We start from the raw sequence: 27,529 nt of genomic DNA, 5'->3' as shown, positions 1-27,529 counted from the left end.
AGGCCAAGTCACAGATGAAAAGTAATTAAATACACAGTAAATGCTAAACTAGCCAATAGTAGGATAACATACATTTTAAACTATAGAAGGTCCTTGCAAATCTCTTATCCCACCCTTTAACAGTTGTTTTTAAAGAGCTTTATTGAGAGCTTAAATGTGAGCTAATTAAAGTATAAGTATAAGGTAATATATGAGTATATGTGTGTGTATGTACTTTATACACACACATTTATCTGAAGCAGCAGAAGCAAAAGAACAAGAAAGGCACAAGGAATATTTTAAGACTTCAGCCCTAAAAAAAGGAGTTTATGTTCCCCCTTATCAATGCAAGTCAGTTTTTTACTTATTCTTTTATAACGTCTTCACTTCATGATTTCTACAGTGGATTTAAGTATTATGTAATATCTTGTCAACACAAAATGCCAACTGTTCACACATCTTTCGAAAACCTACTCTTTGTAAGACAGCATCCTCAATTTATTTTTACTTTTATTTACTATGCTCGTACATAGAATATAGTCTTCCAAAATAGTAAAATCTAAGAATAGGCAAACAATACAACTCAGAGCTTAAAATACACTCTACTGATTAGACAATAAAATCACTACTAGAACTGGGATGTTTCCCTCTACTTCTCCCCTAAATGTCAATACAACTCTAAATTAGTGCTTCCAAAGTCCCAGTGAGACTCTCTACTCCGGTCAGATCCTTAGTGCCTATTCAAACACAGAAAAAGACACAGTAAACACAGTAAATCTGAACCTTAATCACCTAAACCTGTCTACTGAAGTGATCTCAACACTTATTTCTCCTTTATTCTGTTGCTTGTTAACATCTATACATTTCTCTTCAAAAGACAATACGGTAGCAGGAAAGGAAGCAGGCATATTTCAGCTGTATTACCTGCCCAGCTTTCTTGATTGTGTTGCTCTCATCAATTTAATAGCTTCATACTTAATTTTTGAAAAGTGACAATATGTGAGATTCAGAAGAGGTTATAAAATATAACTTAGAAGTAATCAAATATAATTTGATTAAATTAATAAATATATTCACTTTACTGAATTTAATACCCACAAGGAAAGGAGGTACAAGTTATTAATTTGGTCCTCCATAACAATCAGATAAAACAGTTTAAAAAAGAGAAAGCATTATCTCGAGAATGATGATATTAGGAAGATTGTATAATAAACAGAAATGTATAACTCTAAAATTAAGTCTATAGGTACATACTAGCACACCCTTGATCCAGCCAAACTTCACAACTCCTTTACTTTCCGCGGTATACGTGACCACAGCCTCTCGGGTTGGTGTACTTTCTTCCCCGTTTGCAAAGCCATCCTCAAAAGGTTCCTGGTTATAAGAGGAAATGTGAATTATGCTTAAGAATTATTTAAAATTTAAAAATCACCTGATAAAAACAAACGCCACTAAATACACTTAGTGTATTTACAAGACTCAAGGGTTTCTGAATATTTTACCTGAGGATTGAGAGTTTTAAAAATTTAATTATCATGAAACCCATTTTAATAATTTAAAATTTTAATTACATTTTGGTGGTATCTGGAGAACACAAAGAATACTATTTGCTAAGTATAGGCTAACCAGGTCAGTCAATTCAGACCTTGTCTCTCCAGCCACAACTTTATATTGCCTGGATGCCACCCTTGCCCTATCTGGACTTGCAATGTTCACAATATAAAACTCCTCTTCGTCACCAGTGAACAGTTTTCCCTTTATAGTCCCTGACAGCAGGACTCCGTGGATCCCAAGATTCACCCCTAACTCCTGCCTTTACTCACTCCTGAGTTCAGTCACTCAGCACTCTTCATTCTTTCCTTTCTAATTCTTCTCAGATTCAGACGTGAACTGGTTGACACAATGCATTTTCACAACTAGTGTTTCCTTCTAAGGCTTTTATGTTTCATGTCTGATTCTCTAATTCTTAGTTTTTTCTTCTTTACATTCTCTCTCTCCTTCTCTCCATGGCTCTCAACTTTTGTTCAGTCCCAACACACCCAAGGCACATGACAAACTTCCAAACCAGTGGCAGTGCCTTAAACAGATCATGAAGGGTGGAAGGGTGTTGGGAAATAGAAAATGTTCTAGATCTAGAATCCTGTCCCTAACACTAGCCCCATAGTTCTTCCTCTACCCATATCTCAACAGCAGGGAACAAAGTACAGCTATATTTCAAACATTCATTCTTTAAATGAAAAAGAGCCAACTAAATTAATTATCATTTAATCCTGAACACTGTGATCTAGACATCCTACAATACTTTTTTAAGAAATCATTTTCAGTGGTTATACCCTCTACTGAATTCTGAATATATTTTATTTCATAGAAATGAGCTGCAGCAAGTTCTGTGTTACAACAGAGAAAAAACTATGTAATAATCCAAACTTCCTTTTTTTCTTTGACTTCTGTTAGCCAAGTAGACTCATTTAATTCTCTTAATGCATTATTGCTATATGGCTTTTCAAAGTGCTATCAACCTAGATCAGCTCTTATATTCCATATTTTTATAATGTACCTACTGCAAATTCTTAGATTTTTAAGCAATAGAAGAAACAGTATAATAAGTTAGATGCAGTAAATTCTTTAAGTATATTTTTTGAAATTATTTTGCCTAGGCTCTTTTAAATAATCAAATTTTAAACTAATCTCCACATTTACACTAAAAGACATAGCTATAACATCAACTACATGAAATACATGGAAAATAACTCATTTTAAGATTACCAAGAACTTAAAAATGAACTTTAATGTTGACTAATTCTGATAGTTCACAAACTTTAAAAAACAGATCCTAAGAGAAATAAATCATAATAATTTCCCTTACAGCACAGTTTCATAACTACTGTCTACTGTATCAAATGATTACTGTACTTTAAAAAGGATGCCCTAGGCTTATGGCATATAAAACACTTCATAAAAATTCTGTAATCACCCCAATCTTCTATACTTTTTAAAACAGCCTTATTGAGCTCTTATTCACATACTCACCCATTTAAAGTGCGTATTTCAATGATTTTTAGTATATTCACAAAGTTGTACAATTATCACCACAGTCAATTTTAGAACATTTCCATCATCCCAAAAGAAGCTCCACGCCCATGAGCAGTCACTCCCCATTTCCGCTTTTCTGAAGCTCCTGGCAATTACTTACTTTCTATCTCTATGGATTTGCTCTTCTGATATTTCATATAAATGGAATAATGCAATCATACAACATGTGGCCTTTGTGTGTGGCTTCTTTTCCTTAGCATAACATTTTCAAGGTTCATCCATGTTATAGTACATATCACTCTTTTTTATTGCCAAATAATATTCTGTTGTATGGATATACCCCATTTTAAAATCTGTTCATCAGCTGATGAACATTTGGGCCTATTCTACATTTTAGCTATTATGAATAATGCTGCTGTGAATATCTGTGCACAAGTTTTTGTGTAGACATGTGTTTTTCATTTATCTTGGGTATATACCTAGAAGAATTGCTGGGCCATGAAATACTTTTTGCAATGACTATTTCTGGTCGTCTTTCCCACCTCTTCTTTTGTATCCGTCTGCAGACTGTCACTCCTCATTTTAGTCCATGTGTCTATTTTTATCCCTCTTTCGTGCTTAGAATTTGGTATAAACATGGAAACCAGTAATAGTTAAATGTGTTAGAAATACGTACAAATAGGAAAAAATGTAACCAGGGGCCTGTGTAGCTCAGCAACCCGCTTTGGCTTTACGTCCACTGTTGTTTATGTTCTATACAGTAGGACATCACTGATGAATTCCCCCAACGCTGCCCCAAAAAAAGAAAAAAAAGAGAATTGATGGCTCAACTGTTCAATTATTCAAATAAAGCCAGAACAAAAATGTTTGCCTATTAACTCAATCAACTTTAAAGTAGACAGAAGTTCCTTAGATTTCACTCTAGGATATTTGGTGCTCTTCAGTTATAAAATAACATAAAATATTATATAACCTGCAAGTATTACAAGAAAATATAATGCCTATAATAATACACAAAAAAATACAATGCCTATAATTATACACAGAGAGATATTTCTATTCCCATCTCTATTAAAAGAAAACTGAAGATGTGTGTACTTAATAGGCTACTTTCTCCAAGGCTAAATTCTGATGTGCGTGTCTTTTTAATAATTCAGAAGCAGGCAGGCGTCTTAAAATTTTTGCTGTATTTATTAGAATTCCACCTGAAAGTTGAAGATCTAGCAATAATTATACCAGTTTCCACTATACTATGAACAACTATATTCAAAAAACACAGTAAGATTTTTCTGCGTGTATAACATATTTTAAAACAAAGATGAATCCAAATAAAATTTAAGTTTAACTTCCTTACCATGTTCCAACAGCCCTATTTTAAAAAGTGTTATTTATCTTTAAAATACAATTCAAAAATTAAAATCAATTGAATATGTTATTTTTTATATTTCAATCAATAGATTTAAGTAAAATAAAATTGGGTTTATAATTATATTTATTTCCTGAAATAACAGGAAACCAAGGTAGAATACATTTTGTTTCTATAAATACATTAGTTTCAGAGAAATAAGGAAATTGTTGAGTATGGCATTTTGTCTACACACACAAACACACACACACAAAATATTATATACAAATCTTATTACCAGGAAAATTTCACATATACAATTATGAACTATAAATTATACTGATAGAAAAGTACAAAAATAAAATCTTCAATCTACCTACCATTTTCAGAGAAATAATGGGTTTGTGTTTTTTACTGTTTTTCACATAATGAATACAATGTCAAAAATAACAACATGAGTTTTTGGATAACACCATATTAAATGAGGTGGAACAAACTAATTTAAATTTATTTGGGGAAATAATCTTTCAAAAAGTAGCACTGTGAATCTGAGTGTACAAAGCAAGGATTAAGACTGGGCATGAGGGACTTCGCTGGTGGCGCAGTAGTTAAGAATCCGCCTGCCAATGCAGGGCACACGGGTTCGAGCCCTGGTACGGGAAGATCCCACATGCCGCGGAACAACTAAGCCCGTGTGCCACAACTACTTAGCCTGCGCTCTAGAGGCTCGCGAGCCACAACTACTAAAGCCCACGCGCGTAGAGCCCATGCTCCACAACAAGAGAAGCTACCGCAATGAGAAGCCCGTGCACCGCAACGAAGAGTAGCCCCTGCTTGCCACCACTAGAGAAAGCCCGCGCGCAGCAAGAAAGACCCAATGCAGCCAAAAATAAACTAAAAAAAAAAAAGACTGGGCATGAGAACAAGAGTGGGGAAGAGAGGAAGAGACAGAGGAATCAATGGAAAACACAGAGAGGTAGACCCTCAGTAACTGGAAGGATTTCTTAATGAAACAAATAGAGATACTAATAAATTATATCAGTCTAAAAAGAAAATGATTAATTCAGTTGGACATACTGAATTTGAAGAGCCATGAAACAATTAGAGTTCCACCAGGCTGTTAAAAAATTCATGACTGGAAATTAGGAGAGGGGCCAGGGATAAAGAGCTAGTGGGTGAAGCTATGGAAAAAGAATGAAAAGAGAAACTTAGGGAAAGAAAACCTGAGTAGCTGAGCATTTTTCTGAGAATACAGAAAATAAAAGAATGAAAGGGAACTCTGGTTTCCATGGTCATTTATTTCTTTGCAGGGAGTAGAGAAAAGGAGAATTTCTGCACTGTGGATACTCTCCCTTGTATATTCAAATTTCTACCTCAACTTGATCATTCTTTGTCCTCTAACCATAGTTATCTTTTTGCTGCACACCACACACCCCACCTCCAAATGTCCAGCCAAACGTGCTGAAATACTACCCCACGTTCAACAAGGCACACCAACCTGGCTTCACCATGCCGCAACACTGGAATAGTTTTAAGACATCCAAGGACTTCTCTGCTACCAAATCTAATAAATCTAATGTACAGTTTTTAGTCCCTGTCTCAAAGGACTTTTGAAACAGCTCATGATACTGTTGACAACTCCCTCTTTCTTCAAACTTTTTTTGAAATACCACTCTTTTAGCCTCTTCCAGCCAGCAGTTAAATGGTAAGAGTCCATTCAATACTTGGTCTTAGACCCATCTCTTTTTTTCACTCTCTCTGTTTCTCCTATGGTCATCTCACCAAACCTGTAGCTTTAAACACCATCTGTATGTGATAAGTAATAAGTGACAGCTCCCATACTTTTCCAGATCAGACCTCCCCTCTCAATATCAGCCCTGTGTGTAAAATACTGATGTTGCCACTTTTATAGTTCATTACTTTTACTACTCCAATTCTTACCAAATAAGAAAAAAGAAATTGTCAGTGTACTACAAACAACTTTCCTCTAAATGAAAAGGAGAGGGAAACAGTTTCTCTTTTTTGGATTAGTTTTTAATTCTTAAAGGTTTCAGTGGACACTTAAATATCAAAAAAGGTATCTGATCAGAAAGATGGTACATTCTAGACTCACAGACTTAGAGAACGAACTTATGGTTACCGGTGGGGGCGGGGGGAAGGGGAGAGGGGAGGGATGGATTGGAAGTGTGGGAGTGACTTGTACACCCTGCTATATTTAAAACAGATAACCAACAAGGACCTACTGTATAGCACAAGGAACACTGATCAATATTCTGTAGTAACATAAATGGGAAATGAATTTGAAAAGAACAGATACATGTGTAACTGGATCACTGTGCTATATGCCTGAAACTAACACAACATTGTTAATCAACTATGCTCCAATATAAAAATTTCTTAAATAAAATTAAAAAAAAAACTTTCCATCAAAAAAATAAAGTTCTTAATAATTAAAATCCTTTATAATGTAAATTGATTTTAGATTTATTCTGTAATACACGTCTTAAAATTTTAGTTTTTCAGTTTCCAATATCCAAAAATTAACTTGTTTTGAATTCACTGATTTAAATTACCCTTTACATATCAAAGGTCATAACTCATACTCTGCTTGACCTAAAAAAAAAATACAACTGAAACACAAAGGCTAGGCTTATTGATGATTTCTCAGTAAAAAAATTCTTAAAAAATCAAGCTATTGTTTCTTCCCTAACACCAGAATTTTCTTCAGTATTTTAGAGACAACCTAGGATGAAGACATTTCTTTTTAAAGTGATGAACAACAATAAAGCTTTAGGAAAAAATACTTACCCAAGCTTTTAAAAAATTACAATTAGAAACCTTAACACTGCTTTCACTGGCTCTGTAACCTAGAGTACAGTATTGTCTTCTGTGTACATCCTCATCATGGGCACACCAACACACTTTTCATTGATAAATGCTTTAGGTACACATTACACTAAAATGGCAGTTATTTTCTTTCTTCAGACATCCCAGTTACTAAGTCCACAAGACTATCATCTCAAGTATACAAAGTAGTGTAGATGGCCTTTGCGACATCACTGGACAAGGATGTTAATACCCATGAAAGATGATTGTGCAGTGCTCAGAATGATTTATGATCATGTTTTTTCCAAAGTTGAATAAAGGTGGTTATCATTGTACAAAGAAAAATCAAGACTGTCTAGACAGTGCAACTTTTGAATACAGTTAGAATATAATAAAACACATTTCTGGCAAAGCCTATTACCAAATATATTCATTTTTATACAAATTTATTCTTTTTACAGTTAAACTAGTAAAGACTTGGCAAAAGTATCTTAGCTCAGCAATTTCAGGCCATAGTAGGCAAAAGACAGTAACCTACATAATTTTTTAAAATTTGGGAGGAGGGGAAAATGTTTGGGCTTTTATTTTGGTTTACTGGTGCTTTAAAGAACAACTGAGCAAAGCTGTACCAAACTATCTCTTTAGGTCTATGGCTGCTATAATATTGTTTCCAGGTAGACTTAAGGATGCTCAAATATGGACACTTTTTTAAGAGGGAAATGTTCCAGTCCCTTAAAATAACTTCTGATATTTTTCTGTTACTTGAAGATTCTACAGTTGCAAAAAGCAGTTTCTGAGCATAAACCACAACCACATCCTTCCACTCATTCATTAAACAAATATTTATTAATCAGTTTTATCAAGAACCATGCTAGGGACTTTTCAGCCCTCCCAGAGTTGGTATTTTTATAGTAGAGGCTAGAGATGACAGGTAGGTTTTCTATCTTCTATCTAGGGCATTTTCTACTATACCAAGAAGCCTCTATTAGTTGTTTAATCCAGTCAAAAAAAAAAACGGTTGATACCTCTTTTCAAGTCACAGCCTCTCTGTGACAGTTTCCTAATCTGTAAAATGGAGATAATAATCCCTGCCCACCTGTACCATTTCCTTGGAGTCTCAAGACTGTAAATAAAGATCAATGTGTTACAGCCACACAGAGCAGCTGAGGTTTCTCGGGCTTGACTATCAAGCCAACTGATACAGCTTGATTATAATACAACAATTTAAGTTTCAGTGCCATGTTAGAAATGTAAGAGGGTGACTCACAGTTACACATTTCAAAAGGATTAGTAGGAAAATTATTCCTAGATGGCCTGGCTTTTCAATGCCCAGCCACTTCTCAACAAGAACAAGATTACATACTCAGTTGACCCTATCAGAGCAAAGGCAGCATTTTCCCTGAGGCTGTACCTGCTCTCAGTACCCAGTCAATGCTGCTCCTGTGGCACCTTCTGGGAAGCTCAAACCCAAATATATTCATTTTTTATGAATGTTATAAAAAGGTCCTCCATGTTATACGGAGGACCAAAACCCATGCCAGTGAGCATCCCTTATCTCCTCTTGCAACTAAGGGTACTCCTCCTTTTGTCCCCACACTGCATCTCTGAAACATATCTTGCATTAAATCTTGGTCATGTTTTATGGATCCATTATGAATCGATGCTTCTGTGTTAAGGTTCATTTATTTAGAGAAACAAAATTTTTTTTTTCTTTTTTTTCTTTTTGGCTGTGTTGAGTCTTTGTTGCTGCATGCAAGCTTTCTCTAGTTGTGGCGAGCAGGGGCTACTCTTCGTTGTGGTGCACTGGCTTCTCATTGTGGTGACTTCTCTTGTTGCAGAGCACAGGCTCTAGGCACGCGGGCTCAGCAGTTGTGGCTCGCGGGCTCTAGAGTGCAGGCTCAGTAGTTGTGGCACAAGGGCTCAGCTGCTCCATGGCATGTGGGATCTTCCTGGACCAGGGCTTGAACCTGTGTCCCCTGCATTGGCAAGCAGATTCTTAACCACTGCACCACCAGGGAAGTCCATAGGGAAACAAAATCTTCTATTAGCATTATCTCTGCAAGTAGAAAGTGGTTATTAAACTAATACATTAACTTACATAGTTAATGTGAGGATTGTATAAGATAAGGTATTCGTTTACATAAAAAAACAAAGCTAAAATTATTGAAGATGAAGAAAGCTGCAAAGGAATAAAGATAGGATATAATATGAGATGGCTTTATTTTTTCAATATGACAAAATTATATGCACTGGCTAATTATTTTCTGGCTGCCACAAAATATGCGTCAAACAATCATTTACCCTGCCAAATGAAGACTAGGGAACTACACTGCATCCTAGCATTTTGATCTATGAAATAAAATTTGGATCCCAATCACAACTGATGTTACTTTTTACACAGTAAATCAACCTTACCAAATAATTTTAAGCAATAGAAAAAAAAAAAAACTACCTGAACTGGAAAACAATGTCGGGGGGGTAGATAATAGCTTATAAAATTTTGCATGCATTTAACAACTACTTATTTAGAAGATGCTATGTACAGGGTAGTAGCTATGGTAGAAAACAGAGAAATTTTTAAATATACAGAACTGTCTACCCTCATTCAAGTTATCTGATTTCAAATTATTCTGGCAGACCATGTCATCTAAATGCTAAAAATTTCTGTTAATTACAACTACCAAAAAGGTCACAAGTTCAACATGAAGGGTGATCACACATAAATAGAACTGAAACAATAATTCATTCCAGAAGTTTTCAATTCTCCCCAATTAATATTTGTACTAAATGAAAAACAAGATGGAAAAGCCTATTTAGCAGTGCAACAATCTGCCTTAGTAGTTAAATACACTTTACTTCCATCTTTTTCTGAGCAATTCTCTTACTATTTCCTATAACTACAAACACACTTGGAAAATATAACAGGGAAAAGGATGATTTTTTTCTCCATGACTTTTAAAGAGTTTGACTCTGGATAAGAATTGATTTATAGGTTAGGCAATAATTTGGTTTTGCATGTTTGGGGTAAGGTGAACCCTGGCATAGAATCCAACCCAATTCAAGTTTATTGTGATATACACAAGATTTTTTGTGCTAAGTAATATTGCAAGATACATCAAAATAGTAGTTTTTCTACTGTCAAGAAACAAAAGTTTCATACAAAATACAGTTGTACATAATCTAGGTTTGGCTATCCATTACTCATGGGGTAAAATAAGAATTCGTAGTATAGGAGACCCTCATAATCTCTCTGGCTTCCTTTAATTACAGCCAACATTTACTGAAAGCCTACTGTGTTCCAGACACTTCCCTAAATGCTTTCACACCCTGTTTCCCTGAACTGGCACATCTTTGAGAGGTAGATCTAATCTCCACTTAACAAATGTGCGAACAGTCTTTTGACAGGTTAACTTACCCCTAACCATGTAGCTATTAATGCGGCAATGCAGAGAATCTTCTAAATGGTAGAATTCCACATATTACAGTGAGCCAAGGTGAATTATTTTAAGTTACCTATTTTGGGCAAGGAGACATTAGACAAATCACCCAACTTAAGAAACTGTCCTGCTCAAACTTCCCAATTCCTCAGCTGTTTTCACTCTTTACCTTGCTTCATTCTTCCCTCCTTCCTCTGCTTCCAAATCTACAGAAGCTAAGGGTTTCTGACACAGTCCTCATAAAAATGACAGCAGAAGTTCTGCGCGGTGTATGACACCAGAGGGTATTTTTTAAAATCTCTTTGCTCTTTGTAGAAATTCCCCCAGGGTCTACAGTGTGTGTGAAACTCTTTGCCCTACAGGACTGTTACAGACAGCTGGATCAGACCTCCTACGGAGGAGAAACAATTGCTAGTGTACAGATATAACCCACCTGGAATATAAACATATTAAAATGTTTAATATGAAATTGTGTCCTAAATAGAGTTATACGAGTTATTTAACTTTAGGAGCTTATTTGGAGGCTATGGTGGTAGACAGGGTAGTTAAAACAGACCAATAAATCGTTCAGTTTCTATGTTACCTAGAATTTTCTTTTTCCAATTAAAAACGGACATTAGCAGTGCAAGCTAGCCACTCCTTTTGATCAAATGCTCTGGGTCATACTAGATTCCTTCTTCCCGTACATGCTTTACCATTGCAACCTCTTCACCCCTTGGTCCACTTACACATCCATGCCCTTTCAGGAAGGCTTGAAAAAGAAAATTATCCACACAGAATTCTTGAGATTTGTCATCAATGTTTTATTACCACACATAGTAAGATTTGACATGATTAAAGAAAAAGTAAATATTAGTCTGTTTTAGAAGTCTCTGTATTTTTCCAATCATACACCACTTTATTATTTCTAATTTTCCTTGAAGTTTTTATACACCTTCAAAATCCTATCCTTTAAGTTAGAAAATTACTGAAAGAGTTCTATCAAATATTTAATTTGATATAATACTGCTTTATTGCTGAAATGTTGATTTTAAAGTATTTTCTCCTGGGGGACTTTTTGCTTGCCATTCCCTGTCTTTAACACACTTTGAAGATGGCTGGCTCCTCAAACTGTAGGTCTTAGCTCAAGTGTAGCCTCCTTCGCAGACCACCCAACATATAGTTTCTTCTCAGCAGTGCCCCTTTTTTCTTCTTCATAGCATATATCACACCCAGTATTTTTTTTTTTATTCAGCACTTGTAATCTATGTACCTACCTCCACTCCTTCAATATGTATTAAAATGGAAGGTTCACAAGGGTACAGACCTCTCCCTGTCATTTTTAATCAAAGACATAGCGAATGAATATTGAGTCTTTATGGGCAATCCCTGTTTTCCAAATAATGTCCTGAAATAGTAACAAGTAAAATGTTAAGTGTCTGCTCCTGAGTCAGATCCAAGTTCAAAATCTAGCTCTGCTATCACTAGCTATGTGAACTCTGGCAAGTTAACACCTCTGGCCCTCAGTTTCCACATCTGTAAAATGGAGATAATATTACCTATCCCATAGTGTTTGAGAAGATAAAGTGAGAAAATATCATGATTGTATAGAACACAAAAACTCTCATACACTGCTGGTTGGAATATAAATTGGTACACAACTTTGGGAAAGAAGTTTGGGCATTATCTTCTTAAGCTGAAAAAAATGCATACCTTTTAACCCAGCAATTCTAGTCCTAGATATATCCCTATAGATAAACAACACTTAAATGAAGTAGGACACTTATATTAAAATGTTCATATCAGCGTTGCTAAAAATTGCCAAGGACCAGAAACAGTCTCAAACATCCACAACTACAGAATTGCAGCATTTCATATAATGGAAGATAATTCGCAATACAAATGAATGAATTATAAATATACACAAACATAACAGTGAGCAAAAGATGACAGATAAAAAAAGCACTGTATGATTCCATATAAAGTTTTAAAGCAGGCAAAACTAGACTAATGGTCTTCCAGAATACATAAAGGTGACAAAAACAAACAAACAAACAAAATACCAAGACCCAGACCCAAATAAATGATCACCATTAAGTCAGGACAGTGGCTACTTTTGGCACAGGGAGATCAGAATGGGGTGCACAGAGGGTTTCTGGAGTGCCAGCAATGTTCTATTCCTTGATCTGGGTGGTGATCACTTGATTAAGTTATGCATTTAGGCTTTACATTTTTTTTCTCTGCTATATACCACAATTCTAAAAAGACCTTTAGGGCTTCCCTGGTGGCGCAGTGGTTACGCATATGCCTGCCACTGCAGGGGACACGGGTTCGAGCCCTGGTCCGGGAAGATCCCACATGCCGTGGAGCAACTAAGCCCCATGTGCCACAACTACTGAGCCTGTGCTCTGGAGTCCACGAGCCACAACTACTGAAGCCTGTGTGCCTAGAGCCCGAGCTCCGCAACAAGAGAGGCCACTGCAATGAGAAGCCTGCGCACCGCAACAAAGAGTAGCCCCCGCTTGCTGCAACTAGAGAAAGCCTACGCAGTAACAAAGACCCAACACAGCCAAAAATAAAATAAAAATTTAAAAATAAATAAATAAATAAATAAAACCATAGGGAAAATGTCTAAAAAAACAAAATAAAAAGACTTTAAAAGATTAAAAAAGAAAATGTATTAACTGCTTGGTACATTGTCTGACATTAACAGGGTAAGTGGTTGATAAATTTTGGCTATTATTATAAACAACAAAAAAGTGATTATTTCAACTGCCCATGGGGTGAGTTTAAATAACTGGATGTTGAACAAATACACAAAAATAAGTACTGCAAAACATTATTAATCTAGACTCTACTACACTGCTTCCTATAATACCGGCAGTTTAAGATTACCTCTGGAAGAATAAACAAAAACACTGACCTATACATAGAAATATGGCATCTCCATTCTGAATGGTGGTAAAAGATTTATTACCTACACCATCAACAAGTCAATAGGATATAGTGTGAAGAACCTGGCTTTGAGGACCAATGATCACACTACTAGAAATCTTTTGTAGCTTCACTAGTGCTAAAAATGTGTTTAATAAATGAGAGCTTCCTCCCTGTGCTGTTTGCTTTGGTGGCAACTGATAAGCACATCATAGCAACACAAGCTAGGGTTAATATTAGATTGCACAGTAGGAGAACAGAAGCAAAACTTCTGGGCCTAGCTTTATTTAAGCAAATTAAATCACTGTTACTGACAGCCAGAGGAGTGGGGAATCTTCATTTCAGGGCACAGTTAGTATAAAAGAATTCACTGCTTTCTTTACAAGCAGCTTATTATTGATTTAAAAAAAACCCAAAATTACACTTCAAAAAAGTGAAAGTTCACCAAAAAATGGTATTTAAATCCTAAAAACAAACTTCTGAACTAAAGTATCCATCAGGATACTTTAGATAAAAATTTCTCATACAGTTTAATAGCATCTTCTTAATACCAAAGTAAGCTAAAGTGTTAAATTAATATTATGAAACAAAGCCAAATCAGTAACTAAAAATGGATGCATACATATGCAAATTTAGATGCCAAAGTGGCTGGGCTAATTCTAACCATTTTTTCATTAAGTACTAGCCAATTATATCACCCCAAAGCTACCAACATTTCCTATCCGTGCTGTCGGTGATTGGTGTATTCAGTGTAATGCTCCCCATACAGACTATGCTCTCAAAACAAAGTATTGTTTTACAGGAATCCAATCTGCTCTGGTTAACAATGGTCTATTAATATCCAGTGGCATTAATGCAAAGCTCAAAACTCAAGTGCCACAGATAAAAGTGGATGCTGTGACCATGTGACTTTACAATGAACCAAGTCAGAACTGCTGATTGCAGTCAAAGAATTCAGTCCTCTACCTAGCCTATCATGTTCAAGACTGAGTTACAACAAAATGCATTATGCATAGCATAATTTATACATTATTTCAAATCCCACACAACTTGCTAATGTCAACAAATAGCTTAAAAACATTTTAATTCAAGTTACCAGAAAACTTATATTATTAAGTGATACTGGAAGGTATAACTGTGTCATTTACATTTCAAATTGTTTTATTTTTAAAATAAGGAGAACCAAAAGTTGTCAAAGATATAAATATATGACTTACAATATCCTAAATGGGTAAAGTATTAGAAAAGCAATATACATGGAGAAACACACGATAACAAAAACTACATTTAGCACATGGTATGCACTTGGTAGTTCATGTATTTCTCACATGAATATGTGCTATTTCTCACTATGAATTATCATCTTTCCCATTTTCTGTAGAAGGAAACTGAGAATCTGAAGTGGCAAGTTCTTTTTCTGAAGGTCACACAAGCATTAAGCGGAAAGGCCAAGATTTAAACCCCTGACTGACAGCTAAACTATCTATGTATGGAATAAAAACTAGGACAGATTGAAAAAAAGCAAAGACCAGAAAGGAAATACTCTTAGATAGATACAGCTGCACTGAGTTTGCTTTCTTTTTCAACTGAGAGCACTTCCCCAAGTGTGTGTAACTTGGATGGCTTAAAGTGAAGCCTTCCTAGCTTGAAATATTAGAAAAGAGAGCCCAAGAGCCAAAAGAGGAACTAGAAATTAAGTGGGAATCTCTAGATAAAAAAACAGAATGATAGCGAGGGTAAGCCCCAAATCTCAGGTGACCACTAAATCACACAGGTACAGGGGAGGATCTGCACCACACACATACACACACACACACCCCCCCAAAGAGACAGGCTAAAAAAGCAGCAGCTGAAAACACAGGACACAACAGAGATATCAGGTACTGCATAGTGGGGAAAGAGAACTCAGTGTGCAGTTTGAATCTAGGCAACTTAAGTACCTGTTAGAACAAAAAACAATAATCCTTATGAGAATACTGAAAAAAACAACTACCCAAAGTTGCTACAATGTGTTATCTATGTACAAGTCTAGTCTTTAACCCAAAATATTACTGAACAGGAAAATATAACCCATAATCAAGAAAAAAAGTCATTAGACATTAACTCCAAGTGGGCCCAGATGTTAGATATGGGAGACAAAGACTTCAAAATATATATAATGAATATATTAAAAGACTAAAGGTAAGTACGGTATCAGTGAGTAACAGAGGGAATCTCAACAGAGCAATGGAAGCTATATTTTAAAAATTAGAGATTCTTAATCTGAAAATCAAAATTAAAAATTCATTAGATGGATTCAACAGCAGAGTGGAAATGGCTGGAGGAAGCAGTGAAACCCATTAACTTACAGATACAAGAAATTTAAACCCAAAAAGGATCCACACAAAGAGAAAAGCCCCTATGTACAAATTCCTGAAAGCCAAAGGTAAAGAATATATCTTGAAAGCAACCACAGAAAACCAATGTATCATATACAGATGAGCAATGGTATGATTAATGGCTGTCTTATCAGAAACAATGGTGGGCAGAAGACACTGGAAGTGCATACTCAAACCACTGAAAGAAGAAAACCCTGGCAACCAGGAAACTGACATCCAGCAAAACTATCCTTCAAAAGTGAAGTAAAGACATCTTCAGATAATAAAAACAAAGAATTTTGTTGCCAGTTGACCTCCCTTACAACAACTACTCAAGGAAGGGAAATAGTATCAGATGGCAACACAGATCTACAAGAAGAAATGGAAGAAAAAAAAAAAAAGGAAATAAAACACCATATAAGCATTCTTTCCTCTTTTTTTAAAAGTCGTAGGACTTTTGTTGAAAACAAAAAGTACAACACTGTATTGCTGGGTTTGTAATTTACATGATTACCAAAGTACTAAGAAAAGTATTCTGTTTTAAGGTTCCTATATTTTAGCTGGAAAAATTCAATATTCTCTGTAAGTGGAACAACCACTGAAATAATAATGCAAAGAGATATATAACAAGAAAGTAAATAGAATTAAAATGGATATTAAAAAAGATCTGATTAGCATAGAAGATGGCAGGAAAAGAGGATGAGAGGAACAAAAACGGGTACGAAAACCAACAAATAGCAAAATACCATGCCTAATAACAGCCAAATCACAATAAATGTAAATGAACTAAAGAGTCTGCAGAGAAAATGCAAGTTATGGTACACATATCATATGGTACATGTATGAGAGTATCATAAAAACATTCACTTAAATAGAAGATTACTATGGGTGACATAGGAAACTAATTACTTATGATTAGTTATTTAATGCTAGGTGGGAAGAGTAGGATATAAAATCATAATTTTTACATGTATATAAAAATGCAAAAGTGTTAAGGATTTGAGGTCTTTAACTTTCTCTGTTTTTCAAACATCCTATATTATCTTCTCTTCATAATGATATGGTAATAAACATTTTAAATAAACAAAGTACAATGAAACCTTTGGAGTAAATTTTTAAAGTGTTGGTTCTGAAAAGGACTAATACTTAGCCTCTTAAAATGCGATACTCTAGGATGACATGAGACTGAAATTTTCCAAAAATGTGTAGTTGGCTGACTCTTTTTGTATTGAGATTTAAAACACCATGGTTACTTTGTGCCAGCACTATGCTAGATGGAGATACTGTGACAACCAAAACTCAGGTCCTGTCTCTGCGTCTACTCAAGAGCTATTCTAGACTGCTATTTTCTGCTTTTTATGATTTTCTTATTTTCTATCTGTATAACATGCTGGTCATCTTTGAATCCACCTCTGCCAGTGTTCATTTTCCCTTCTAATCTGCCCTCGTTCTGAAAAACCAGAAGGCCATATTTGTTATAACTGTGTATAAAGTTTAACTATGTAGTCCCCAAGTGCAGGTGTGCTGAACCCTTTTAAATGAGGCCTTTTTGTTGTTATTGTTGCTGCTTTGCGTAATTACTGAATCAGCTTTGTTTCTAATCAGCAAATCTGCCAAATAATTGGGACTGAAATAGGTGAAACGATAATTTTTCAAGTCCTACAAGCCAAATCTATTATTTCTGGAAATTTACAGGTAAGCCAGTACTAAGAATAATTTATCATAAAGCTTAACTTCTAAAATAGTATAGCCTGATTATTTATGTCTGAAACCATTAGGTTCTATAAAAGAGAGGTAATATCTCACTCCAGCTATTCCATGTGAACTCATCAGGATTCAGACTTACCAGTTAGTACTTGTGTGTCTGACTTCCCTACAGGATTTGTCCTAGCACCTCACATGTGAGCTTTCATTAACATGTCTATGTTTAAATCCAGCATCTACCACTCACTGGCTGTGAGACTTAGGCAAGTTGCTATTAGCCTCTGAGTTTGTCTATCTGTAAACTAACTGGTTTGGAAGATTACTGTGCACAGACTACAGACTGCTCCTGAAACATGACAGATGTTGAATAACTGGTAACATTATACAATTCATTATACAGTTATCTAAGGGTTAAATCCAGATCTTTGATAGGTTCCTATAGTAGGATGTTTCAAAACTGACAATCAGCATATCAAAACAAACAAACAAAGCAACAAAAAACCCCACACTACTGTCATTAATGATAACCAAAGTCTGTCTAGGACATTGGTTCTGAAACCTGGCTCTCTGGGAATCACCAGGAAAGCTTTTTTAAAATGGCATGTATATTCTTTGGGAGTGAGGAATCTGTAATTTTTCTCCAGGTAATTCTTTTAGAAATTTGGGAATCACTGGTCCAAAAGAAAATGGAGACAAAGAGCTAGTCTCAAAGAGATGCAGCCTTACCAAGTATTAGTTAAGTGCTTAGGCAAACCACAACCTTGCAAAATATGACTGCTACTCTAAGACCTTCTGAAAACCCATCTTCTCCAAAGATAGATTTGAAGACCAAATACAGATACATGAGTTAAGAGTGCTTTGGAAACTTAACACTTTATACAATATTAAGAAATTCTTCACAGCCTTTCCAATATTAAAGACCCTTTCCAATATTAAAGATCTCCATTCTCAGAAAGAGATAAATTCCAGTGATTCAAAACAAATGTTTCATTGAGGGCCTAATATGTTTAGACAACTTTATTTAAGGAAGGATCTCATGCAAAATTAGAGAAAATTTGACTGTTCAATAATTTTAAACTAGTGGTGACTATTTAACATGGAAGAAAAGGAAGGGAGAAATCCAAGAAAGGAGGAATGAGGGAAGGGAAAAGTTCCTTTAAATATCACTTCCCCTGACAGCACTGGCTAACTGATTTCTCTGTGATGAGGGAAATGTTCTGTATCTTCACTGTCCAGTATGGTAGCCACTAGCCAACATGTGGGTATTGAGCACTTAAAATTTGGCTCAAGTAAATGCATTTTTAACTTTAATTTATACTTAGTTTAGGGACTTCCCTGGCGGCCCAGTGGTTAAGAATCTGCCTTCCAATGCAGGGGACATGGGTTCAATCCCTGGTCAGGGAACTAAGATCCCACATGCCGCAGGGCAACTAAGCCCACACACCACAACTAAAGAGCCCACATGCCTCAACTACAGAGCCCACGCGCTCTGGAACCCACGCGCCACAACTACAGAGCCCACATGCTCTGGAGCCCATGCGCCACAACTACAGAGCCCACACACTCCGGAGCCCATGCACCGCAACTACTGAGCCGGTGCTCTGGAGCCCACGCACCACAACTAAAGAGAAGTCTGCACGCTGCAATGAAAGATCCCATGTGCTGCAACTAAGACCCAATGCAGCCAAAAATAATAAATAAATAAATAAATAAATATTAAAAAAATAAGAAATAAAAAAATTTAGTTTAACAGCCAAATGTGACTAGTGGTTATAGTACTGAAAAGTGCAACCCTAGAACATTTAAACATTTACATTACACTTTTGGGAGATACAGACAAGAAAAGCAGAAGAAATTAAAAAAAAAAAACGTACTTTGATTCCATTTATAAGAAACCTTGTTATACTTAAATTTTTTAAAAAATATTTTTCTGTTGGGAAAAGATCTATCCATACAGTGAAACTGAGGGGTCCAAATATTTTCTACTTTATCTTCAATGAACTAAAACACAACTGCCATGGGAATTAAAACCAAAATAGCAAGAACTTACATAGTATTAAACTGTAGGACATTGGAATTAACATCAACTGGGAGTCAAAATGGTTGCTGCAAGTTCCAACCGTGGCTCTGCCAGTTACGGGTCTTATGATTTTGGACAGGTTACTTAGTTCTTTTGTGTCTTAAATTCCAAATGTGCAAACTGGGGCCATCTGCCTGTCAAATGTCCTTTAGAGATTCTAGATGACAATATAAGGTACATAAAAGAGTTTAAGATTATTCTGTACTACAATAATTTATAAAGAATAGTTCTATTATTCAACGTGTATTGATTGAGGGTCTACTATGTAGTAGGGACATAATGATAAACAGTCACAGACATAGTCTGCTTCTCATGGAGCTTGAAGTCGACTGAAGTTTACTCAAACAACCACCTTAACAAACATACTCCCACTAACTGAAATAAGGGCTAGAAGAGAAAAGAGGTTTGTCCTAGACTGGAGGATAAAGGTTTCCTCTCTCAGGAAATAAAGATTGAAGTGAAATATTAAGACTGAAAAGTTATCAGTGTGGTATGGGGGAGAAGGGAGGAAGAATTCATGGATAGTATTACATACAAAGGCACTATGGCCAGAGGAAGTACTGTGCCATTGAGAAACCGAAACACTAAAGAAGAGGCAGGCCAGAGCTAGACAATGCAGGGCTAATTTTAAGCCAAGGAATAACATGATCAATTTTGTTTTAAAAAGATCACTCCAGGCACAATAGTAATAGGAGGGCATAGTGAATAGGGGAAAGCAGAGAAGGCTACTGGAGAGATATGCTACAGACTGCTCTAGGATGGTAGCAGTGAGGATGAAAATAATATTTAGGAAATAAAAGTGATACAAAGAACTTGGTGATGAACTGGATGTAGAGAGGTGAGAAAAAGTGTCAAGGATGACTCAGTTTTCTCACTTGTGCAATATGATGAATGGTGGTACCATTCACAGAGACACAGGGCACACTGGAAGAGGACCTGGTGGTTTTGTTTTCAGAGGCAGAGGAAGAAAAATCTTAAGTTTGTGAGTGTGGGGTGTCTTTTGGAAAGGAAGCAAAAACGTCCAGCAGGCTCTGGATGCCCAGAACTCACAAACGGGGTATTAGTGGGAGACAAAATTTGGGGAGCAATTAGCCTACAGGTGATATAGACAGGGGATATACAGAGAGAGAAGACAGCAGAGGAAGAAGGAAAGCCAGAATCAAGCCTAGAGGATGGCCAGTTTAGAGACGAAGGAAAATGCAGAAGACACTGGGCTGAAAGAGCCAGAGAGAAAGAAGGAAAACTAAAGGAGAGAGTGGTGTTACAGAAGCCAAGGAAGTATCAGGAAGACTTCAAAAGAATATCAAATGCTGCTGGAAGGTTGAATGCTGCTGAGAAAAAAGGTTTGCTGGAATTGGTGATAAGGATGGAGGAGGTCACTGGTGACTTTAATAAGAACTATTTAGGTGAGGGGCTTCCCTGGTGGTGCAGTGGTTAAGAATCTGCCTGCCAATGCAGGGAACACGGGTTCAAGCCCTGGTCTGGGAAGATCCCACATGCCACGGAGCAACTAAGCCCGTGTGCCACAACTACTGAGCCTGCGCTCTGGAGCCCGTGAGCCACAACTACTGAGCCCATGTGCCACAACTACTGAGCCTGCGTTCTAGAGCCCGTGCTCCGCAACAAGAGAAGCCACCGCAATGAGAAGCCCGCACACCACAAAGAAGAGTAGTCCCCGGTCTCCGCAACTAGAGAAAGCCCGCGCACAGCAACGAAGACCCAATGCAGTCAAAAATAAATAAATAAATAAAATAAATAAATAAAAAACTATTTAGGTGAAACGATGGGGTAAAAGTCATGCTACAGCAGATGATCAGGGTCCTCATAGGTCCTTTAAGTCTTCCTCCACTGGAGTACAATAAAGCCTGCTCTACCAAGCTACCTACCCGCAAAAAAGCTCCAAAGTGACTCGCACACTAAACTCTGTTAGAAGCTACATCATTGAAGGAACCAATTCATACCAGCCCAACAAAGAACCATCCAGAGGTTTCTAGTATTCTTACCCTAGATGAATAGCTAATTTGTCAGTGTTCAGGAACAGCATAGTGAAAACTTAAGGCAGAGAAATTTCTGAGCCCAAGGGTACTATGACTACACCAGCCACAATCAGCTTCTGCAGAGAGACAAGATTCCACTAAGCTATGTTTGCCTTTCAGACTTCCCCCTTCTTCTAATCAGAAATCCCCAAGTCCTCCATGGGCTCCAAGTTTTTCATAATAGCTTTAAGAAAGCACTATTACAGGTTCTAGTGAAAAATGGAAGAATCATAAATCCAATGGCAGATGATAAATTTCATATTTAATGAGAAACCATTGATATAGTTTTAACTTCAGTATTTAAGTAGTTTTCCTTGTCCATTCCTCACTCTCTCACTTTGTGGAGTCAACCCACTAGTTCCCCACCCCTTTATACTCTATTTGAAAAACTACCGGTTCTCATGGTTTTACCTGAAATTTGTAGCATAAAAGCACATTTTTATACTACAAATTAAAACCCATTTTCTTAGGTTCTATTATTTCACAAACCAGTAGCTGCAATTTTATAAGTGTTTGCCCCATTGTAGAACTAATTTGTAGAATGAAACCCAACTCGAGTCCACCTCCCAAACCTGCTCTTCCCAGTCTCCCACCTCTTCATAAATATCGACTCCATTCTCAACAGGGGAAAACCCCCCACCCAAACAGTCACCAAATCCCAACAATTCCACCTTTTAAACATATCCAGCATCTAAACACCTGTCATTGTATCAAACACTATCACCTTCATAAAAGTCATCATCATCTTAACTAAAACACTGCAATAGGCTTCTAACTTGTTTCCCAGCTTCCACTCTTACCCCCTTACAGGATACTCTCCACATAGCATGAGAGTGATGTTTTAAAAATGTAAGTCAGGTCATGTCAAGTCTGTGCTCAAAGCTCTCCATGATTCCCTACATCACTCAGGGTAAAACCCCAAGTCTTCATCACGATCTACCAAGTTCTGCACTGTTTGTTTTTCACTATTGCTCTAACCTCCTCGCCTATCACTCTCCTGCTAGCCACTCCAGTCTTGCTGGCCCTCTTGTTTCTCAGTCATGCCAAGCATACCGCAGGCACACTGCCATCTCAAGGTCTTGGTGTTTGCAGTCCTCTGCCTAGTGTTCTTCCCCTCAGGTGTTTTCATGGGCTGATCTTTCAGTCCCGTCTAGTGTCTGCTCATGTACCAGAGTGGGCTTCTCCCACTCCCCCAGAATAACACCACCCCAGCTATCAGCATCTATCCACCTTTCGGTTTCCTCACGGCAGTTACATCTGACCTATCTGTTTACTCTCTCTTACTGCTAGAATGAAAGCTCCACAATTCTGTTGTGCTCACTGCTGTAACCCCAGCACTCAGAACAGGGCTATTATTGATGCTCAATCAAGATTTGTTGAATAACTAAATTCATATTCATTTCACTTCAGCATGGAGCCAATTCGATTAGTGCTACAGACGTTACAAACACGTATGAAACATGTAATCAAAAATTAGTGAAAACAAACACACTCAGTACATAAGAACCTAGAAACGCTCTTTTGGTCCTTCAAATTCTGGCCTAACAAGATTGGGAATGTGACTATGAACACAAACACACATAGAGAAGACACTGATTACGATAGCAGCGTACAGATTTTTTGCCAGATTTTAAATCCCCAAATTTATCTTTCCTTCTCCCCAGGCAGTTAGTTGGTATATACTTGGAGAATGTGTACAGTCTTACAGGTAAATCAGACTTCAGCTCTGGTGTCATGGGTTTAGAGGGTGGGGCCCCTGGCAAAATTGTGAAACAGTGCAAGTTTGTGCCCTGAACAAATATTTCTGATCAAGGTCCCACCTTTACTCATTCCTGGACCTACTCTATTCCTTATCCCCAGGGATGTGACCCATTCTGGTTCCCCCAGGGCGACCTTCAAAGACTCAACCTCTGTACTGACATGATTAGTAGTGTGTGGAATTTCTTGTCCAAGACTCAGCACAGCCCATTTAGAGCAGCAGCTACACTTGTTTAGTGTTTTAAAGTCCCTGTTAAGTGGGAGGAACTGCCCACCCTGATACACTCGATAAACGAATCTTTATTAACTACCTATTCTCTGTCTGGAGATGAATGAGACACCAGCTCAGATCCTAGTGAAAGAGACAGTCATATTAGTCAGTAATTACATTATCACAAGAATTCCTCCTCTTTTCTCTCAGTTATGTAACCATTCTACTCTCAGGAGGTCAAGATAGAAGAGTGATGTCGGCAACCCCCAACATGTCCCCCTCAACATCCCTGCCATCTCAGAGCAGGTCCAGGGGATAGGGAGAAAGAAGAAATAACAAGAAAGAGGAGCTACTATGTCCTGGCATTAATAAGTAAAACCTGGGTGTGAATGCCAGCTGTACCACTTCCTGTTGAGAGTGGCATTAAGCAATTTCTTCACTTTTTATGACCCCATTTTATCATGAGTAAAATGTGTATAAGACTTATTTCTTAGGAATTAAATGAAAAAACCAACAAGTTCAGTGAAACATAAGACACTTGATATAGCTGTTCCCTTGACCTTTCCCTTTTTATTACTGAGAGAGGCTAAAAGAGAGAGGCCACATACAAAGATTTGACATACCACCAGCAAAAGGCTCCAAACCTTGGCCTACGGACAGCTCTGCAGTGGTAATGCAATCTTTTCAAACTACTTTAAAACTGCTTCTAATCCAGTAGGAGCTATTATGGATTCTCCACCACATACTTTTCCACATTTGATAATCATGCTTTCCATCATACATGTTGAAGTTGTCTATCAAACACTTATTTGTTTACCCCCCACTTTTTACTTTCTTCTTGTAGGGGCAGGAATCACTACTTCGGTTATATTCTTTGAAATACTTTAAAAAAAAAAAATCAATTACTGGCATATCTCTGAAGACTTTGTGCCTTCTTTAAAACACTTTTCTCTCAGCTTCCCTGACACTGCTCTCCTGGCTATTTCTCACCAGCCTAACAGCTCCTTCTTAACTTCCTTTGCTAGTGTTGCCACAATCTCTCGTAGACCTTTAGACATTCCCCAGGCCCAATCCCAGACCCTGTTTCTGTTCTCTTATTTACCCACTCTCCCCAAGTAATTTCATGCATGACTTTAGATGATAAACACATAAATATATATACACGTACATATGTATGTAAATATATATGTATATACACATACACACATATATTTCATATACATATAAAATATATTCTGCCCCTTCTCCCTCAAAATGACACTTGGACTAAGATATCTTGCAGGCTACTCAAAAGCATTCTTTCTTTCCTCCCCGATCTATAGTCCTTCTCCAGCTTTTCCCGTCTTAGGCAAAGTACCAACCATCTATTCAGCTGCTCAAGTCCAAAAGCTGGGAATCAGCTTCTCGTTCACTCCCACATCCAATCCACCTACATCCCACTCATTCTGCCCCCAATCCTTATTATCTGTAAGGAGACCACAGTAAAAGCTGCTTCCATTCTCACCCTTCTCCATCCAGCAATCAAAAGGTGTCAAAACAAAACAGACCATGTTGCTACCTCACACAAAACTCAATAACTTCCCACTACCTTTATAATAAAATCTCATACTGGCCTCCTTATAGTTCTTTGGACATACCACTCTCTCACCTCACTATCTTCACAGATTTTGGTCCTTTGGCCTGGAATACTGTTCTGCCCTATCATCAACTTAGCCTTCAGGTTTCAGCTTCAATGTCATACTTTGTATACCCATCACACAGACGACTGTTTAAAAATGGATAAGTTTATGCTGTATTTTCTTGCTTTTGCACCTTTAAAATAATAAGGTGCTTTCATTTTGCACTCTAAGTTAAGAGTTGTTTATTACTTTATTTGGTAATATCTAATTACAGTTAAAAAAAAAAAAAAAAAGGCCTCCCCAACCCACCCCACTTAAAATTAGGTCCTATTATATCCTCACCAGCATTCTAACCCTTCTCTTTCATAGCACTGGAAAAAAAAAAAGTTTGTAACTAGGTTATTTGTGCAACCATTTGGTTAATGTATGCCTAGAGTATGACAGAGTCAGTATCTGTTTTGCTAATCACCGCATCATCCCGCAGTGCCACAGCCAGGTGGCCCACACCTAACAAACTCTTCTCCCCAATAAATATTCGATAAATGGAGAACTCATGGGTCCTAGCCCTAGAATGGCTGCATAATATAGCAAGACGCACCATGGTTGTTTAACTATTCCCCTTCAGTTGGATTCTAGGCAAAATACTTTAAAAAGTCACAGTGCTGGGCAAAGAAAGGAATTCACGTAGAAGACACTATAGTCCTTTCCCCCAACAAGTTTCTGGAGTGCTTTTCTTCTACTTCTTTTGTTCTTCCATAGTTCCTAGCACAAAGTTAGATCCATGGTAGATATTCAAGCATTCAGTGGCCCAAGCAGACTACATGACAGTCAATCAAGAGCTAAGATTAAATGTTATAGAATTCTAAATATTATGATTTCACCTAGAGCTACAAGCATTAGAAAAGGTTTTAAGGAGTAAGAGTCAATCTAAAAAGTGAAGAACAACTTTTGGGAATCTAGCCAACCTATACTATCAGCCCTCCCCTGCCCTCCTTCAACATTGGTTTATCTATAGCCAGATTTGTGCTCCTTAACATGACACATCTCTTTAATCCATTCGCTCAATTCTAAACAAAATTATCTTCAAGAGGAGGTTCTATGCTTATTTAACCTAATAAACCTTTTACGCTGCCCATAAAGGGCCCAAATGGTAAAAGGTAAAAAACTACAAAGAATTCATTACACTACATGCTGCACAAATGAAAATCTGAACATAACATTTTAGATACTACATTCACTGAAAAAATGCAGAAATTAAGAGAATCTAAAACTGAAGTCCTAAAGTTTAACGATGTTATTTTCTTAAGGGCCAATATATGATTGAAATGGTAACTATACTAGCTATTATTTTGCAAGCGCTGAACGTGGGCCTTTGCATACATTTTTTCCCCCTAATCTTCAAAATAACTCTGAAAGGTGAGGAAGCTGAGGCTGAGAAGCTAGGTGACTTCTTCAACTACTATACATCTAAACAATACAGGTGTTCTTTTTTATATACTGCGAACTGACCAAAAACACCAAACAAAAACCTGAAAATTTGGAGAACTGGAAGGGCTTTGTTATTGAGAGAATTTAATTTAAAATAACAAAAACTTTCCTAGGAAGCATACAAGATCAAGGTATATAATATCCTTCAATAAAAAAAGCTTTTAAGACTTACGGGTAAATACAGACTGTTTTACTACTAAACTACAGGGCTTTGGTGAAATAAATCTGAAAATATCTATATAATATTTTCAATAATAAAAATGCTCTAAAAAGGAAATTACCAGCTATATAATCTGCTTTATGAGAATTTTGAGTTTTGAAAGGAAAATATAATAGATTTGAAAGAAACTACAGGAATATGAATAAAATAAGTGTTTTAAAAATCGTTTTTCTTCTGATATGACAAAATACCATAACAGAATGAAAGGAGTAGTACTACCCAAAGCTAAATGATGTCAGGCTTTTAAACAATCAATAAGCTGTAAGGGTTGGGACCTCGGCAATTATTTCAATGAATGTTATGAATGTTACATTTTCAAACACTGGGACAAGTACAGTCTTGTATGAAATGACTGTATGAAGTCAAATAATCATATCCAAAAGAAATTACATACTTTCTGTATTTAAACTTTCCAACACTTCGATCGTGTCAACCTATATGGTGCTAACTCTGCATTCACAAAATTCCATCAATGTATTCATTATACACTTGTAAAGGCAGACTTCAAGTAATCCCAAATCAT

At 36.7% G+C, this 27,529-nt stretch overlaps 1 protein-coding gene across 2 annotated transcripts in view; it reads right to left on the bottom strand.

Annotated features, from left to right (window-relative positions):
- The window catches only part of SLC12A2 (solute carrier family 12 member 2), a 109,677-nt gene that overhangs the window by 79,991 nt on the left and 2,157 nt on the right, over nt 1-27,529 (bottom strand). For both annotated transcript variants that reach the window (XM_036847195.1, XM_036847196.1), the window contains exon 2: nt 1,234-1,353. In XM_036847195.1, the coding sequence (XP_036703090.1) occupies nt 1,234-1,353 (120 nt within the window). The remainder of the gene's footprint in view (nt 1-1,233; nt 1,354-27,529) is intronic.

The sequence above is a fragment of the Balaenoptera musculus genome, chromosome 3, assembly GCF_009873245.2.
Source record: "Balaenoptera musculus isolate JJ_BM4_2016_0621 chromosome 3, mBalMus1.pri.v3, whole genome shotgun sequence".
In the NCBI taxonomy this organism is placed as follows: Eukaryota; Metazoa; Chordata; class Mammalia; order Artiodactyla; family Balaenopteridae; genus Balaenoptera; species Balaenoptera musculus.
The sequence above is the reverse complement of the archived record's forward strand: the minus strand, read 5'-3'. Positions and strand labels throughout refer to the sequence as shown.